The sequence below is a fragment of the Ranitomeya imitator genome, chromosome 6 (assembly GCF_032444005.1).
Source record: "Ranitomeya imitator isolate aRanImi1 chromosome 6, aRanImi1.pri, whole genome shotgun sequence".
Taxonomy (NCBI): Eukaryota; Metazoa; Chordata; class Amphibia; order Anura; family Dendrobatidae; genus Ranitomeya; species Ranitomeya imitator.
Window position 1 is genome coordinate 576,616,441 of NC_091287.1, and position 17,034 is coordinate 576,633,474.

At 49.6% G+C, this 17,034-nt stretch overlaps 1 protein-coding gene across 2 annotated transcripts in view; it reads left to right on the forward strand.

Moving 5' to 3' along the window:
* Nucleotides 1-8,780, forward strand: part of LOC138643275 (microtubule-actin cross-linking factor 1, isoforms 6/7-like) — a 367,371-nt gene extending 358,591 nt beyond the window's left edge. For both annotated transcript variants that reach the window (XM_069732207.1, XM_069732208.1), the window contains 3 exons: nucleotides 5,878-6,056; nucleotides 6,978-7,098; nucleotides 7,169-8,780. In XM_069732207.1, coding sequence (XP_069588308.1) covers nucleotides 5,878-6,056; nucleotides 6,978-7,098; nucleotides 7,169-7,194 — 326 coding nt within the window. In that variant the 3' untranslated portion in view covers nucleotides 7,195-8,780. The remainder of the gene's footprint in view (nucleotides 1-5,877; nucleotides 6,057-6,977; nucleotides 7,099-7,168) is intronic.
* The last annotated feature ends 8,254 nt before the right edge of the window (nucleotides 8,781-17,034 follow it).

Genomic DNA, 17,034 nt, shown 5'->3' on the forward strand with positions numbered 1-17,034 from the left:
CAAAAACAATGGACAACTGGCACTGACTAAAGGATCAAGCAAGACAAAATAGCCCAGTCCAAATTGCAATAAGTGGACACACCTGATAAATGCTGCGATCCAAAGACAGCAGCACTACCACTCATAACCACCGGAGGGAGCCCAAGAGCAGAATTCACAACAGTACCCCCCCCTTGAGAAGGGGTCAGCGAACCCTCACCAGAGCCCCCAGGCCGATCAGGACGAGCCAAATGAAATGCACGAACCAAATCGTCAGCATGAACATCGGAGGCAACAACCCAAGAATTATCCTCCTGGCCATAACCCTTCCATTTGACAAGATACTGAAGCTTCCGCCTCGAAAAACGAGAATCCAAGATCTTCTCAACCACATACTCCAACTCCCCATCAATCAACACCGGGGCCGGAGGATCAACAGAGGGAACAACGAGCACCACATACTTCCGCAACAAAGATCTATGGAAAACATTATGGATGGAAAAAGAGACTGGAAGGGCCAAACGAAAAGACATTGGATTGATAATCTCAGAAATCCTATAAGGACCAATAAACCGAGGCTTTAACTTAGGGGAAGAAACCTTCATAGGAACATGACGGGAAGACAACCAGACCAAATCCCCAACCCGAAGCCGGGAACCAACACACCGACGACGGTTAGCAAAACGCTGAGCCTCCTCCTGAGACAACACCAAATTGTCCACCACATGAGCCCAAATTTGCTGCAGCCTGTCAACCACAGAATCCACACCAGGACAATCAGAAGGCTCAACCTGCCCTGAAGAAAAACGAGGATGAAAACCAAAATTACAAAAAAAAGGCGAAACCAAGGTAGCAGAACTAGCCCGATTATTAAGGGCAAACTCGGCCAATGGCAAGAAAGCCACCCAATCATCCTGATCAGCAGACACAAAGCATCTCAAATAAGTTTCCAAAGTCTGATTAGTTCGCTCGGTTTGGCCATTTGTCTGAGGATGAAATGCGGAAGAAAAAGACAAATCAATGCCCAGCCTAGCACAAAAGGCCCGCCAAAACCTAGAAACAAACTGGGAACCTCTATCGGACACAATATTCTCCGGAATGCCATGCAAACGAACCACATGCTGAAAAAACAACGGAACCAAATCAGAAGAGGAAGGTAATTTAGGCAAAGGTACCAAATGAACCATCTTAGAAAACCGATCTCAAACCACCCAGATAACCGACATCCTCTGGGAAACCGGAAGATCTGAAATAAAATCCATAGAAATATGCGTCCAAGGCCTCTCAGGGACCGGCAAAGGCAGAAGCAACCCACTAGCACGGGAACAACAAGTCTTGGCCTGCGCACAAGTCCCACAGGACTGCACAAAAGAACGCACATCCCGTGACAAAGAAGGTCACCAAAAGGACCTACCAACCAAATCTCTGGTACCAAAAATTCCAGGATGGCCAGCCAACACAGAACAATGAACCTCAGAAATCACTTTACTAGTCCATCTATCAGGAACAAACAGTTTCCCCACTGGACAGCGGTCAGGTTTATCAGCCTGAAATTCCTGAAGAGCCTGTCGTAAATCAGGGGAGATGGCAGAAAGAATCACCCCTTCCTTCAGAATGCCGACCGGCTCAAGGACCCCAGGAGAATCAGGCAAAAAACTCCTAGAGAGGGCATCAGCCTTAACATTCTTAGAACCCGGAAGATACGAGACCACAAAATCAAAGCGGGAGAAAAACAGGGACCATCGAGCCTGTCTAGGGTTCAGTCGTTTGGCAGACTCGAGGTAAATCAGATTCTTATGATCGGTCAGGACCACAATACGGTGCTTGGCCCCCTCAAGCCAATGTCTCCACTCCTCAAATGCCCACTTCATAGCCAACATCTCCCGATTGCCGACGTCATAATTGCGTTCCGCAGGCGAAAACTTCCGAGAAAAGAAGGCACACGGTTTCCTCAAGGAACCATCAGAATTTCTCTGAGACAAAACGGCCCCTGCCCCAATCTCAGATGCGTCAACCTCAACCTGAAATGGAAGAGAAACATCCGGCTGACACAACACAGGGGCAGAAGTAAATCGGCGTTTAAGCTCCTGAAAGGCAGAAACAGCCGCAGAGGACCAATTCGTCACATCAGCGCCTTTCTTCGTCAAATCGGTCAGAGGTTTAACCACACTGGAGAAGTTGGCAATGAAACAACGGTAAAAATTAGCAAAGCCCAAGAATTTCTGAAGGCTCTTCACAGATGTGGGCTGAATCCAATCATGAATGGCCTGAACCTTAACCGGATCCATTTCTATAGATGAGGGAGAAAAAATGAAACCCAAAAAAGAAACCTTCTGCACTCCAAAGAGGCACTTTGACCCCTTCATAAATAAAGCATTATCACGGAGGATCTGAAATACCATCCTGACCTGTTTCACATGAGACTCCCAATCATCCGAAAAAATCAAAATATCATCCAAATATACAATCATGAATTTATCAAGATAACTCCGAAAGATATCATGCATGAAGGATTGGAACACAGATGGGGCATTAGAGAGTCCGAATGGCATCACAAGGTATTCAAAATGGCCTTCGGGCGTATTAAATGCAGTTTTCCATTCGTCACCCTGCTTAATACGAACAAGATTATATGCCCCTCGAAGGTCAATCTTAGTAAACCAATTAGCCCCCTTAATCCTAGCAAACAAATCAGTAAGCAAAGGCAAAGGGTATTGAAATTTGACCGTGATCTTATTCAAGAGGCGATAATCAATACAGGGTCTCAAGGAGCCATCCTTCTTGGCAACAAAAAAAAAAAAACTGCTCCCAATGGTGAAGAAGATGGCCGAATATGCCCCTTCTCCAAGACTCCTTAGTATAGCTCCGAATGGCGGCATGTTCTGGCACAGACAGGTTGAAAAGTCGGCCCTTAGGGAACTTACAACCTGGAATCAAGTCAATAGCACAATCACAGTCCCTATGCGGTGGAAGGGAACTGGACTTGGGCTCATCGAATACATCCTGGAAATCTGACAAAAACTCAGGAATTTCAGAAGAGGGGGAAGAGGAAATTGACATCAAAGGAACGTGACCATGAACCCCCTGACAACCCCAACTAGTCACAGACATAGATTTCCAATCTAACACCGGATTATGTAGCTGCAACCATGGAAAACCCAGCACAATAGCATCATGCAAATTATGCAACACCAGAAAACGACAATCTTCCTGATGGGTTGGCGCCATGCACATGGTCAGCTGTGTCCAAAACTGAGGTTTATTTTTAGCCAACGGTGTAGCATCAATGCCCCTTAAAGGAATAGGGTTTTGCAAAGGCTGCAAGGGGAAACCACAACGTCTGGCAAATTCTAAGTCCATTAAGTTCAGAGCGGCGCCTGAATCCACAAATGCCATGACAGAAAATGACGATAATGAGCAGATCAAGGTCACAGATAACAGAAATTTAGGTTGTACAGTACTGATGGTAACAGAACTAGCGATTCCCTTTGTACGCTTAGGGCAATCAGAAATAACATGAGCAGAATCGCCGCAGTAAAAACACAACCTATTCTGACGCCTGAATCTTTGTCGTTCAGCTCTAGACAAAATCCTATCACACTGCATAGGCTCAGGGCTCCGCTCGGAGGACAACGCCACAGTGTGCACAACTCTGCGCTCGCGCAAGCGCCGATCAATCTGAATGGCCAGAGACATAGAATCACTCAGACGAGCAGGCGTGGGGAACCCCACCATAACATCTTTAACGGATTCAGAAAGACCCTTTCTGAAAATTGCCGCCAAGGCATCCTCATTCCATTTAGTCAATACAGACCATTTTCTAAATTTCTGGCAATAAGATTCTGCCGCTTCTTGACCCTGATACAGGGCCAACAAGGTCTTCTCTGCATGATCCACTGAATTAGGTTCATCATACAATAACCCTAGCGCCTGAAAAAAGGTGTCTACATTAAGCAAAGCAGGATTCCCAGATTCCAGGGAAAATGCCCAATCCTGAGGATCACCACGCAGCAGGGAAATAACAGTTTTAACCTGCTGAATGGGATCACCAGAAGAACGGGGTTTCAGAGCAAAAAAACAGTTTATAGTTATTTTTAAAGCTCAAAAATTTGGACCTGTCCCCAAAAAGCAAATCAGGAGTTGGAATTCTAGGCTCTAAAACCGGAGTCTGAACGATATAATCGGAAATACCCTGTACTCTAGCAGCTAGTTGGTCCACACGAGAAACCAATTCCTGAACCTCCATGCCAGCGCCTAACTCCTGAGCCACCCAGAGGAAAAGAGGGAAGGAAAGACAAAACAGACTACAGAAAAAAAATGGCTCAGCACTTTCCTTCCCTTCTTCTGAGATGCGTTTAACTCATTGTTGGCCAGTTGTGCTGTTATGATCTGGTGGCCTAGGAACAGCATGAGACGTACTCTGGAGAAGGTGGTACCTGTACTGACCGCAGACCCTGAACTTAGCACCGCAACTAGAAGTAGCCGTGGGATGTACCTAACACTCCCTAGACACTTCGACACAGCCTAAGGACTAACTTCCCCTAAAGATAGAATCGGGAAAACTATCTTGCCTCAGAGAAAATCCCCAAAGGATAGACAGCCCCCCACAAATATTGACTGTGAGAGGAGAGGGAAATGACATACGCAAACTGAAATCAGGATTTAGCAAAGGAGGCCTTTCTAGCTAAAAAGAAAGAATAGGACAGAGTACTATGCGGTCAGCATTAAAACACTAGAAAATATCCACCAAAGAAAATACAAATCTCCACATCTGACTAAAGACATGGAGGGTATATCTGCATCTCCAGAGATACAGCTTGGCTGCAAAAAATCCTTACACAGACAAAGCTGGACAAGACAAAACATGAAAACGCACAGAACTATAAGGCCCACAGCATGTGGACAGCAAAAACAAAGCCAGAACTTATCTTTGTTGAAAAGCACAGCAAAACAGGAGAGACCAGGTAGGGATGTGAATCCTCCAAAAACAATGGACAACTGGCACTGACTAAAGGATCAAGCAAGACTAAATAGCCCAGTCCAAATTGCAATAAGTGGACACACCTGATAAATGCTGCGATCCAACTACCGCAGCACTACCACTCATAACCACCAGAGGGAGCCCAAGAGCAGAATTCACAACAGTGCAGTACCTAATCTAACCTGAGAGTAAGGGGGGCGCCAGAGAGCTGCAAGTGTTAAGTGGAACTGTAAGCGGGATATACATAAATCCCTGCAGTTCGTGGTATATTGAAGAGCAGTGGGATACCTAAAATAAGCCCCTGCTGTAAACTAAGAGGTCAATAGCCTTGTGTGTGTTTTTTCATCACATTGTGGAGTGGAGGGATAACTAAGATAAGCCCCCCTGCACATGTGATAGCCGTCTGTTGGCCTAAAGTCACCATGATCTGTGACGTGGGGGTGACGGTCACGGTGTGAATCGTGACAGACGGGTAGGGTTATATACATTCAGAACTGATTAGAGAGGGGAGAGATTATCAGCAGGGAGACCTATTAGTAGAGAGTTACAGTTGTGCTTTTGAGATGCCGGTGACATGAGCGAAGTGATCAGATGTAGGGGGTGAAGGAAAGATCCGAGTCACATATGACCCCTAAACAGCGGGCATGGTGCTGGGGAGTAATGGTAGAACCACACACAGAGATGGTAATATCGGGCATAGGTCGGTCAGTGGAGGGAGAAAACAGAAGAGGTTCAGTATTTGACAGATTCATGTCAGAGGGAGGACATGATGTCAGAGACGGCAGACAGACGACCCCGGGTGTCTGTGGTAATGGGGGGGATGTTACGCGATATCTCCCATTACACCCTGTTCTCCTCTCGCACGGTTGTCTGCTCCAACTTCACTGTTTTCTCTTGTTACTTTTCTATTCTTACAGTGAAAGGAAGAACCAACCTGAAGATCAACGAGAAGTATCTGACCCCCGAGGTGTCCTCCTCCACCGCAGGCCGTGTCGGGAGCCAGGCCAAAACTAGAGGGCTGTCACCAAGTAACTCCAACTCCAGCCTGAGCCTGTACACCAGCGCGTCCGCCCCCAGCAGCCCCCAGAGCCGGAAGGTGAGTACCCCAGGAGGCAGCTGTCACTGCCTGGGAAGACCGCTGAAGAGTAACGGGAAATCTCATGTGGCTACATCAGTGATGTCATCACCAGGGGCGTGGCTGGAGTATAAGGGGTGTGGTCTCATGTTATATATCAGTGATGTCATCACCAGGGGCGTGGCTGGAGTATAAGGGGTGTGGTCTGATGTTGTATATCAGTGATATCATCACCAGGGGTGTGGCTGTAGTATAAGGGGTGTGGTCTTGTGGTGTATATCAGTGATGTCATCACCAGGGGCGGGGCTGTAGTATAAGGGGTGTGGTCTGATGTTGTATATCAGTGATGTCATCACCAGGGGCGGGGCTGTAGTATAAAGGGTGTGGTCTCATGTTGTATATCAGTGATGTCATCACCAGGGGCGGGGCTGTAGTATAAGGGGTGTGGTCTCATGTTGTATATCAGTGATATCATCACCAGGGGTGTGGCTGTAGTATAAGGGGTGTGGTCTTGTGGTGTATATCAGTGATGTCATCACCAGGGGCGGGGCTGTAGTATAAGGGGTGTGGTCTGATGTTGTATATCAGTGATGTCATCACCAGGGGCGGGGCTGTAGTATAAAGGGTGTGGTCTCATGTTGTATATCAGTGATGTCATCACCAGGGGCGGGGCTGTAGTATAAGGGGTGTGGTCTTGTGGTGTATATCAGTGATGTCATCACCAGGGGCGGGGCTGTAGTATAAAGGGTGTGGTCTCATGTTGTATATCAGTGATGTCATCACCAGGGGCGGGGCTGTAGTATAAAGGGTGTGGTCTCATGTTGTATATCAGTGATGTCATCAGGGGGCGGGGCTGACAACCTCACACAGGATATACAGGCGGGTTGTTGGCGATCCTGCAGTAGACGCGACCTCCTCTCACGTCGGTGTCTTCTCCTCCAGATCGTCCTGCGGAGGACGCGCTCCGGGGATCGATGTCACAGGTCGAGGTCTTCGCTGATTACAGATGGGACAGACCTCATCTTCTCGGCAGCAGACGATGGCGCCATTTCCACTTCTGACGGTCAGTAGTGTACGTGCTGTCACCGGTGGGGAGCCGTGGCCATCCTCACCTCGCGCCTCTTGTGTTACAGATAAGACGGACACTCCGCCATCTTGACCTCATGTCACCGCCGTCACCGAGAAGCTCCTCACATTCCAGAAGTCTCCGCAGAGTGATAGGCCGGGCGTCTGCTGGACAGTGGCTCACCGGCAGCGGGGGCGACCACGACGAGACCCCAGGACGGTGTGAATGCTGGGTCTTCATGAGTGGAGTCTGGCTGCGTGCGCGGCACCATCCGGCCTGCGACCACCCACAATGCTGTGCGCAGGCGGCTCGGCACAGGAGGGTCCAGGATGCAGAGCGGCGCTCCGTCACTGCTGGATGACACCTGCTCCCGATCTCTTATAGACATGTCACTTCCCACCATCGTCCACATCTCTGCTTGCTGTAAGTGACTGGAAACATTCTGATCTGAGCAATCCTCCATGATCGAAATGGCCTGGACTCCAGATGGCTCCAGACCTGCATTAGTACCAAACCCTCAGCTGTGTGAGCCAGACGAGAGCAGGCACAGATTTACATTCACGGGCAGCAAGCAGAGATCTTCAGTATTGCTTGTAATGAAAACATTAAGTCTGATAGAAAATTTCAGAACATTTCATTGTCCAATGATGAAGCTCCATTACAGAAGGCGGCGCCGGCCCTTTAAACGCTAAGATACAGATGTATCATGAAGCGACTGTCGCGGTGGGGTCCGCCGAGCCACGGGGGTCAGGAGGTCATCACTTAGGGATAGGACTGGAGGGATGTAGTGAAGCAGCACAATGGTGGAGGACACTCATCTATGCTCAGGACGGTGTGTGCCCCCAGCATCACCCTCTGTAAGCATCCCCGCATCCAAGGTGGTCTGTGCAGTGAGGAGAAGCAGCCTCCTGTACAGCAGAGACCACCTCAATGCATGTACTCTAATGGATCAGGACCCTGCAGACATGGGTCATACTGCAGTGGGGTCAGGGAGTACAGTGGAGTCACCTACTGCTTGCTACATTGGGGCTGGTCGCGGTTGGGTCAGTGTGAGCCGCGGGGTCAGTGTGTGGGGAGTCAGCGCGGAGGGGTTGGTCTGTGTCATGGGGTCAGTGTGTGGGAAGCCAGTGCGGAGGGGTCGGCATGTGTTGTGGGGTCGGTGTGAGCCGTGGGGTCAGTGTGTGGTCAGCCAGCGCGGTGGGTTCATTTTGTGGTCAGGCAGCGCGGTGGGGTTGGTCAAGAGCCGTGGAGTTGGTTTGGGCCATTAGGTTGGTCTGTGCCGTGGGGTCAGTCCTTGTGGTCACAGTCCGAGGCCGGACCACCGCTCCCTCACCTAAGATGTTTTTGCCCCACAGGTTGTCCATGATATATTTCCATGTGATTGTGGGTAAACTGAAATTATGGAAGATTGATGGATCCAGAATGTAGAGGAGAGGACAGTGAGGGTGGACAGAGATGGGTAATGTGCAAGGAGATCTGGGAGGATTCCAAAACTATGGTCAGAGAGGGGATTAATCCCCCTGAAATCCATCCTCAGTCACAGACATGGAGACAGGAAAGAGACCAAAAGTGACAGGAAAGAGACAAATTGGCGGTGAAGGTGTGGGTGACACTAATACAGCAGGAGATGGTGAAGTTACAGGAGGGCGCGGTGACATACAGCAGGAGATGGTGAAGTTACAGGAGGGTGTGTTGACACTAATACAGCAGGAGATGGTGAAGTTACAAGAGGGTGCGGTGACACTAATACAGCAGGAGATGGTGAAGTTACAGGAGGGTGCGGTGACACTAATACAGCAGGAGATGGTGAAGTTACAGAAGGGTGCGGTGACACTAATACAGCAGGAGATGGTGAAGTTACAGGAGGACGCGGTGACACTAATACAGCAGGAGATGGTGAAGTTACAGGAGGGTGCGGTGACACTAATACAGCAGGAGATGGTGAAGTTACAGAAGGGTGCGGTGACACTAATACAGCAGGAGATGGTGAAGTTACAAGTGGGTGCAGTGACACTAATACAGCAGGAGATGGTGAAGTTACAGAAGGGTGCGGTGACACTAATACAGCAGGAGATGGTGAAGTTACAGGAGGGTGCGGTGACACTAATACAGCAGGAGATGGTGAAGTTACAGGAGGGTGCGGTGACACTAATACAGCAGGAGATGGTGAAGTTACAGGAGGGTGCTGTGACACGAATACAGCAGGAGATGGTGAAGTTACAGGAGGGTGCGGTGACACTAATACAGCAGGAGATGGTGAAGTTACAGGAGGGTGCGGTGACACTAATACAGCAGGAGATGGTGAAGTTACAGGAGAGTGCGGTGACACTAATACAGCAGGAGATGGTGAAGTTACAGGAGGGTGCGGTGACACTAATACAGCAGGAGATGGTGAAGTTACAGGAGGGTGCGGTGACACTAATACAGCAGGAGATGGTGAAGTTACAGGAGGGTGCTGTGACACGAATACAGCAGGAGATGGTGAAGTTACAGGAGGGTGCGGTGACACTAATACAGCAGGAGATGGTGAAGTTACAGGAGGGTGCGGTGACACTAATACAGCAGGAGATGGTGAAGTTACAGGAGGGTGCGGTGACACTAATACAGCAGGAGATGGTGAAGTTACAGGAGAGTGCGGTGACACTAATACAGCAGAAGATGGTGAAGTTACAGGATGGTGCGGTGACACTAATACAGCAAGAGATGGTGAAGTTACAGGAGGATGCGGTGACAGTAATACAGCAGGAGATGGTGAAGTTACAGGAGGACGCGGTGATATTAATACAGCAGGAGATGGTGAAGTTACAGGAGGGCACGGTGACAGTAATACAGCAGGAGATGGTGAAGTTACAGGAGGGCGCGGTGACATACAGCAGGAGATGGTGAAGTTACAGGAGGGCACGGTGACACTAATACAGCAGGAGATGGTGAAGTTACAGGAGGGTGCGGTGATATTAATACAGCAGGAGATGGTGAAGTTACAGGAGGGCGCGGTGACACTAATACAGCAGGAGATGGTGAAGTTACAGGAGGGCACGGTGACACTAATATAGCAGGAGATGGTGAAGTTACAGGAGGGTGCGGTGACACTAATACAGCAGGAGATGGTGAAGTTACAGGAGGGTGCGGTGATATTAATATAGCAGGAGATGGTGAAGTTACAGGAGGACGCGGTGATATTAATACAGCAGGAGATGGTGAAGTTACAGGAGGGCACGGTGACAGTAATACAGCAGGAGATGGTGAAGTTACAGGAGGGCGCGGTGACATACAGCACGAGATGGTGAAGTTACAGGAGGGCACGGTGACACTAATACAGCAGGAGATGGTGAAGTTACAGGAGGGTGCGGTGATATTAATACAGCAGGAGATGGTGAAGTTACAGGAGGGCGCGGTGACACTAATACAGCAGGAGATGGTGAAGTTACAGGAGGGCACGGTGACACTAATATAGCAGGAGATGGTGAAGTTACAGGAGGGTGCGGTGACACTAATACAGCAGGAGATGGTGAAGTTACAGGAGGGCACGGTGACACTAATATAGCAGGAGATGGTGAAGTTACAGGAGGATGCGGTGACAGTAATACAGCAGGAGATGGTGAAGTTACAGGAGGACGCGGTGATATTAATACAGCAGGAGATGGTGAAGTTACAGGAGGGCACGGTGACAGTAATACAGCAGGAGATGGTGAAGTTACAGGAGGGCGCGGTGACATACAGCAGGAGATGGTGAAGTTACAGGAGGGCACGGTGACACTAATACAGCAGGAGATGGTGAAGTTACAGGAGGGTGCGGTGATATTAATACAGCAGGAGATGGTGAAGTTACAGGAGGGCGCGGTGACAGTAATACAGCAGGAGATGGTGAAGTTACAGGAGGGCGCGGTGACATACAGCAGGAGATGGTGAAGTTACAGGAGGGTGCGGTGATATTAATACAGCAGGAGATGGTGAAGTTACAGGAGGGCGCGGTGACACTAATACAGCAGGAGATGGTGAAGTTACAGGAGGGTGCGGTGACACTAATATAGCAGGAGATGGTGAAGTTACAGGAGGGTGCGGTGACACTAATACAGCAGGAGATGGTGAAGTTACAGGAGGGTGCGGTGATATTAATACAGCAGGAGATGGTGAAGTTACAGGAGGGCGCGAAATTTCTATTTGTTCCATTTGATGTAATTTGCGCACATCTGTGTTGTCTCAGGATTTTTGATGTTGCCTCAAGAGCTCGCACTCCACAACAACACATCTTTGAGGTTGGGCCTACAGACATGATGTGTGTTGCCTGTGTGTCCAGTTCTCTTATCATGGGTCAGTTGCGGCCATCACTGGGGGATGGGCGGGTGCTGTATCGGTTCTGTGCCCCTATATGTTGTAGCGTCAGTGTTTGTGGTCTGATCCTGTATAGTGGTGACTGTGATCATCTTGGAGGGGCTGTGGCTGAGATAGCCATACTGGGGGTCACTTACATTTCTGCTGTTACACCAGGTCTTATATCAGAGCTGCAATCACTATTCTGCTGTTACACCGTGTCTTATCCTCCAGTCACCTCCAGAGCTGCAGTCACTATTCTGCTGTTCCATCGTGTTTTAGTCTCCAGTCATCTCCAGAGCTGCAGTCACTATTGAAGTGACTGATGCATAAGACATTATGTAAATGCAGAATTCTGACCGCAGCTCCGGATGTGACTAGAGAATAAGCCATTACATGATCGCCTCCCGAAACAGTGGCCAGAAGGGTCTGGATGTGACTGCCCCTTTATAGAGCTGCTTGCTGTACTTTAGCCCAGTCCCTGTGTGATACCTGGGGGCTCCCTGACCCTCGTGACCGCAGACATCGCCGCGCTGCGCCTTTCTTCCGCATGTAATGTACGGACGGACGAGACCCCTGTATAAAGCTCATCTGTATAATAAAGCTTTTCTATATTGTCTGGTCAAAGATGATAATGGTGGTCTGCACTATGATGTCATCACCAGGGGCGGAGCTGACAACCCCTCACATGATATACAGGGGTGGTCTGTACTATGATGTCATCACCGGGGGCGGAGCTGACAACCCCCCACATGATATACAGGGGTGGTCTGTACTATGATGTCATCACCGGGGGGCGGAGCTGACAACCCCTCACATGATATACAGGGGTGGTCTGCACTATGATGTAATTACTGGGGGCGGAGCTGACAACCCCCCACATGATATACAGGGGTGGTCTGCACTATGATGTCATCACTGGGGGCGGAGCTGACAACCCCTCACATGATATACAGGGGTGGGCTGCACTATGATGTCATCACCGGGGGTGGAGCTGACAAACCCTCACATGATATACAGGGGTGGTCTGCACTATGATGTCATCACTGGGGGTGGAGCTGACAACCCCCCACATGATATACAGGGGTGGTCTGCACTATGATGTCATCACCGGGGGCGGAGCTGACAACCCCCCACATGATATACAGGGGTGGTCTGCACTATGATGTCATCACTGGGGGCGGAGCTGACAACCCCTCACATGATACACAGGGGTGGTCTGCACTATGATGTCATCACTGGGGGCGGAGCTGACAACCCCTCACATGATATACAGGGGTGGTCTGTACTATGATGTCATCACTGGGGGCGGAGCTGACAACCCCTCACATGATACACAGGGGTGGTCTGCACTATGATGTCATCACTGGGGGTGGAGCTGACAACCCCCCACATGATATACAGGGGTGGTCTGCACTATGATGTCATCACTGGGGGCGGAGCTGACAACCCCTCACATGATACACAGGGGTGGTCTGCACTATGATGTCATCACTGGGGGCAGAGCTGATAACTCCTCACATGATATACAGGGGTGGTCTGCACTATGATGTCATCACTGGGGGCAGAGCTGACAACCCCTCACATGATATACAGGGGTGGTCTGCACTATGATGTCATCACTGGGGGCAGAGCTGATAACTCCTCACATGATATACAGGGGTGGTCTGCACTATGATGTCATCACCGGGGGGCGGAGCTGATAACCCCTCACATGATATACAGGGGTGGTCTGCACTATGATGTCATCACTGGGGGCGGAGCTGACAACCCCTCACATGATATACAGGGGTGTTCTGCACTATGATGTCATCACTGGGGGCGGAGCTGACAACCCCTCACATGATATAATACCCAGATAGATTAGCGAAATTAGGATTATTTAGTCTAGAAAAAAGACGACTGAGGGGCGATCTAATAACCATGTATAAGTATATAAGGGGACAATACAAATATCTCGCTGAGGATCTGTTTATACCAAGGAAGGTGACGGGCACAAGGGGAGAGAAGGTTTTTCCACCAACATAGAAGAGGATTCTTTACTGTTAGGGCAGTGAGAATCTGGAATTGCTTGCCTGAGGAGGTGGTGATGGCGAACTCAGTCGAGGGGTTCAAGAGAGGCCTGGATGTCTTCCTGGAGCAGAACAATATTGTATCATACAATTATTAGGTTCTGTAGAAGGACGTAGATCTGGGGATTTATTATGATGGAATATAGGCTGAACTGGATGGACAAATGTCTTTTTTCGCCCTTACTAACTATGTTACTATGTTACTATGTTACTATGATATACAGGGGTGGTCTGCACTATGATGTCATCACTGGGGGCGGAGCTGATAACCCCTCACATGATATACAGGGGTGGTCTGCACTATGATGTCATCACTGGGGGCGGAGCTGACAACCCCTCACATGATATACAGGGGTGGTCTGCACTATGATGTCATCACCGGGGGCGGAGCTGACAACCTCTCACATGATATACACGGGTGGTCTGCACTATGATGTCATCACCGGGGGCGGAGCTGATAACCCCTCACATGATATACAGGGGTGGTCTGCACTATGATGTCATCACTGGGGGCGGAGCTGACAACCCCTCACATGATATACAGGGGTGGTCTGCACTATGATGTCATCACCGGGGGCGGAGCTGACAACCCCCCACATGATATACAGGGGTGGTCTGCACTATGATGTCATCACCGGGGGCGGAGCTGACAACCCCCCACATGATATACAGGGGTGGTCTGCACTATGATGTCATCACCGGGGGCGGAGCTGACAACCCCCCACATGATATACAGGGGTGGTCTGCACTATGATGTCATCACCGGGGGTGGAGCTGACAACCCCTCACATGATATACAGGGGTGGTCTGCACTATGATGTCATCACCGGGGGCGGAGCTGACAACCCCTCACATGATATACAGGGGTGGTCTGCACTATGATGTCATCACCGGGGGCGGAGCTGACAACCCCTCACATGATATACACGGGTGGTCTGCACTATGATGTCATCACCGGGGGCGGAGCTGATAACCCCTCACATGATATACAGGGGTGGTCTGCACTATGATGTCATCACCGGGGGTGGAGCTGACAAACCCTCACATGATATACAGGGGTGGTCTGCACTATGATGTCATCACCGGGGGCGGAGCTGACAACCCCTCACATGATATACAGGGGTGGTCTGCACTATGATGTCATCACCGGGGGCGGAGCTGACAACCCCCCACATGATATACAGGGGTGGTCTGCACTATGATGTCATCACCGGGGGCGGAGCTGACAACCCCTCACACACATTATACAAGCTGTGCAGTAATAGATGATCCGCATTCTTGTGTAGTCGGCTTTCGATGAATCACGACCATGCTTTACACTGTAGGCATCAGACGCTTGTACAATCAGTGCAGCCATCTGTGGTTTTCACATACTAGGATCATTAGAGGGGTATTCCCATGTCCAAGATTAGCAAATACCTCCATTTAGAAATGCAATATACGTTCTCTCACAGCTGAGCAGTGTTAATCCCAGATATATTCTGAGGCATGGGTCTGCTCCAGACGTAGTCTGATCCATACATCTTTTAACTTCCATCTTTTTAATTACGTTGAATTAGACTGAATTGGACTGGAACTGACTGGAAGGTAACAGAATACCAACCACTACAATGTTTCGGGTTCTTTTCTCTTTCATCCCATAATACTTCCCTTCTTACAATCTCCTGCAATCCCTCCATCTAGTACAGAACCACTCATTTCTCCCTCATTACTCCTCAGCCATCTCACCTTCTCCTCAGAACTGTTCCTCCACATACAATCCTCTTTCTCCAGACACACACGGCCCCATCATGTCCTATCCTGCTTCCACCTGCTAACACGCTGCTATACCTCATCTCTGGTGACATATCCCCAAATCCCGGCCCTCTCCAACTCATCCCCACACTCATTTCTAACCCCCTGCCACGATCATCTACATGTTTTCCCAACTATGACAACCTCATACCCATTCATCCAGCCTCCCCTACCTGGAGCACTATGGAACGCACGCTCTGTCTGCAACAAACTGCCATTTATCCATGACGCCTTCATCACCAACAAACTCTCCTTCCTCGGCCTCACCGAAACCTGGCTCACCCCCTCTGACTCGGCCTCTCCAGCTGCGCTTTCCAATGGCGGATTCCACCTCTCTCACACCCCTCGCCCCAGCAACAAACGTGGTGGAGGGGTTGGCTTGCTCCTGTCCGACACCTGCTCCTTCACTCCAATCCCGCTACCACCCTCCACTACTATTCCCTCGTTTGAGGTGCACTCTGTCCGCATCTACTCCCCCTCCAACCTCCAGCTGGCTGTCATCTACCGCCCCCCAGAACTAGCCATCTCCACCTTTCCCCTCTGCGGACATCCCCACTATCATCATGGGTGACTTCAATATCCCAATTGACACTTCCACCTCAGCTGCCTCTAAACTTCTATCACTGACTGCCTCCTTTGGCCTCACTCAATGGTCCTCTGAGGCCACTCACAAAGATGGCCACACGCTGCACCTCATCTTCACCCGCCTCTGCTCCCTTACTAATCTCCCTCCCCCTATCTGACCACAACCTACTGACATTCTTTTCCCTCTCCTCTCCTAGTGTGCAACCCCCAATCCACAAACTCACCCTGGCAGAAATCTCAAACATCTCAACTTACAATCACTCTCTGAGTCCCTTCTCCCTCTTACAGACATAGCTTCCTTCCATGACACAGATGCTGCTGGTTTTATAACACCACAATAACAGCAACACTTGATTCGGCCGCCCCCTCATACATAACAAAACTCGTACACTCAACAGGCAGCCCTGGCTGACCAGCCTGACCAACGAACTGAGACAGGCTTCCAGGGTCGCTGAGCGGAGATGGAAGAGATCCCGCTCTGCCGACCACTTCACTGCATACAAGCAGTCCCTCGCCAGCTTCAAGTCCACGCTAACTGCCGCAAAACAAACTTCTCATGTCTCATATCCTCCCTGTCTCACAATCCTAAACAGCTTTTCAACACTTTCAATTCTCTACTCCAAACCCCCGCACCTCCTCCCTCCCCTCTCATTTCTGCTGAACACTTTGCCTCCTTCTTTAACCCCTTAATGACCGCCAATACGTCTTTTAACTGACCTGTGATATAAGAGAATAGCCTCCCCATACAGGTGACAATCCAGTAGCTTTCAGCTGTCCGCTCTAGCTGACAACTTGCTGCATCAGCCACGATCAGTGTTTGCACCGTCCAACTCTGTTTAAGCCCTTAGAAGCTGCTATCAATAGTGATCATTATAAAAGGTTAACAGAGTGTGGGGGCTTCCTATTTAACCAAATTGGTGCCCTCAGATCTTGATTTTGTGGTCCTGATGTTTTCCGGCAATTCATGACCAAATAGCGGCCTTAGAGTCTGACGGCTGTAGTAACCTGTTCAGAAGTTAGCAGCATTTAGGTGGTAAAAATACACATTTTCATTTCTGTCATGCCACTTTGCATTAATTCCTGTAAAGCACCTGAAGGGTTAATAAACTACCTGACTGCAGTTTTCAATATGTCAGGGGATGCTGTTTTTAAAATGGTATCACGTTTGTGG